Source organism: Atta colombica, unplaced genomic scaffold (assembly GCF_001594045.1).
Source record: "Atta colombica isolate Treedump-2 unplaced genomic scaffold, Acol1.0 scaffold19, whole genome shotgun sequence".
Classification (NCBI taxonomy): domain Eukaryota; kingdom Metazoa; phylum Arthropoda; class Insecta; order Hymenoptera; family Formicidae; genus Atta; species Atta colombica.
Genome location: NW_017259282.1, coordinates 530832 through 531698, shown reverse-complemented (window position 1 = coordinate 531698; position 867 = coordinate 530832). Strand labels below are relative to the sequence as shown.

The 867-nt window shown below is 27.8% G+C and overlaps 1 protein-coding gene across 1 annotated transcript in view; it reads right to left on the bottom strand.

The window, feature by feature from the left end:
- Positions 1-208: 208 nt before the first annotated feature.
- Positions 209-867, bottom strand: part of LOC108686802 (cytochrome b-c1 complex subunit 10-like) — a 1591-nt gene continuing 932 nt past the window's right edge. Inside the window, exon 2 of the mRNA XM_018192269.1 lies at positions 209-440. Coding sequence (XP_018047758.1) covers positions 326-440 — 115 coding nt within the window. The 3' untranslated portion in view covers positions 209-325. The remainder of the gene's footprint in view (positions 441-867) is intronic.

Sequence of the window (867 nt, the reverse complement as noted above, 5' to 3'; positions counted from 1 at the left end):
ATATTTTGCTCTATTTTTATGAAGTTAAATAAGGATGAAATAAGGATATATTAGAACGTAATGCATTTTCTTATGCAGAATTTTTATACAGCCATGGTTCAAACGACGAAAGGCAGCAAAAGCTGAGGAATTTGCAAATTTTATTTACGAGCAGCGGAAGAAAAGAGCCTTGGAGTAGAGGAAAAAAATTCAACTGGACGATGTAAACCTTTATTAATACTTCATAATTTAAATAAACAGATAAAATGTAAATATAGCATGGTACAATAGAATCTCTATCGTTCCAATAAAACTATTACATTATCTTATTGAGTGATCTCGTAATCTATTCTTGAAACTTGCTACCATAGAATGGAATATATCGCACCACTGCTTTCCAGTCTGTAAAGTACAACAGTGATAACCATGCACCAGTTCCATAAGTCACTATACTTGGAGTCCTAAAAAAATTATTTGATATCTTGAATAAAAGATGTCAAATATCTAATGCAGCATAAAAAATCTTATAAACTACTACTTATAAACAAATATACAACTTATAAACAAAATAAAACAAATCTCCTTTGCTTTTGATGTAAGAAAGAGAAATATATGAAAATTATAAAAATAAACTTTATTATTTATTCCATGCAGTCATTTAATAGTTAGAAATAACATACGAATGATATATTTAATGGGCGTATCCAGGGAAGTAGTTTTGGGGGTTCAACCCTCCCCTAAAATTTTTTATTAATTATTTCATTTTAGGATGATCACATTAGTATATATCCCGATAGCACATATCTACTCATATCGGTAGATGTCTAGTAATTTTTCACTGCTTTTTTAATTAATTATATATTATAATTTAAAAAAAAAATTAAATTG